Here is a 799-nt window from a genome sequence, read left to right on the forward strand (position 1 = left end):
TGGTGTAAAATACGTCATTACTCACGAGACTCGTGGTGTAAAATACGTCATTACTCACGAGACTCGTGGTGTAAAATACGTCACTACTCACGAGACTGGTGGTGTAAAATACGTCATTACTCACGAGACTCGTGGTGTAAAATACGTCATTACTCACGAGACTCACTGACGCCTCCTGCAGGAGGAGAAAGGCTCCACTGTCGAAGCTGTCTGGCAGAGGCCGATACAGTTCACACTCATTTAAACGCCAATATGTGAGACCTAAGGAAGACAAAAAGTTCTCCGTCATCGACTCGTTCATGCAGAGCTTAACTTTAAAATGATTAACTCTAAAAGAGGAGACTGGAAATATTTTATGCTTTAATGTTAGTGACTAAAAAAAAGACCTAAATCGATTACTTTATGTGAATAACACTTAATTATCGTGTATCCATAATATTAATTTGTATCCTCCAGAACAGTTCATTCTGTGCAAACTGAAACTAAAATAAAAGTTATTTGTGGAAGAAAAAAATAAATTAATTTACAGTCATATTTTATTCTATTTTTCCTCTGTTATATGTGCCCTTATTGTTGACGCTCTGAGTTTTGTTAGTGAATTGTTACCCGATGCCTCCGACATCAGACTGTCACTTCTCCTCAGGGGAAACGAGCTGGACGTCGGCCCTGCTGCGCTCTGCTGAAAGCCAACACAGACGAGAGAGAAGGATTATAAGGAGATGTTTAGTTCTGCAACTCAACGCACAGCTTTGAAATAAAACATGTAAATGTATAACTAGGTTCAGTCAGGTCCTCTGGA

The 799-nt window shown here is 39.5% G+C and overlaps 1 protein-coding gene across 1 annotated transcript in view; it reads right to left on the reverse strand.

Moving 5' to 3' along the window:
* The window catches only part of LOC119424364 (M-phase phosphoprotein 9), a 35,780-nt gene that overhangs the window by 24,569 nt on the left and 10,412 nt on the right, over window positions 1-799 (reverse strand). Inside the window, exons 7-8 of the mRNA XM_037691827.1 lie at window positions 607-676; window positions 158-261 (exon numbers count right to left, since the gene is read on the reverse strand). Of these exons, the coding sequence (XP_037547755.1) occupies window positions 158-261; window positions 607-676 (174 nt within the window). The remainder of the gene's footprint in view (window positions 1-157; window positions 262-606; window positions 677-799) is intronic.

Source organism: Nematolebias whitei, chromosome 18 (genome assembly GCF_014905685.2).
Source record: "Nematolebias whitei isolate Nwh7 chromosome 18, NemWhi1, whole genome shotgun sequence".
Classification (NCBI taxonomy): Eukaryota; Metazoa; Chordata; class Actinopteri; order Cyprinodontiformes; family Rivulidae; genus Nematolebias; species Nematolebias whitei.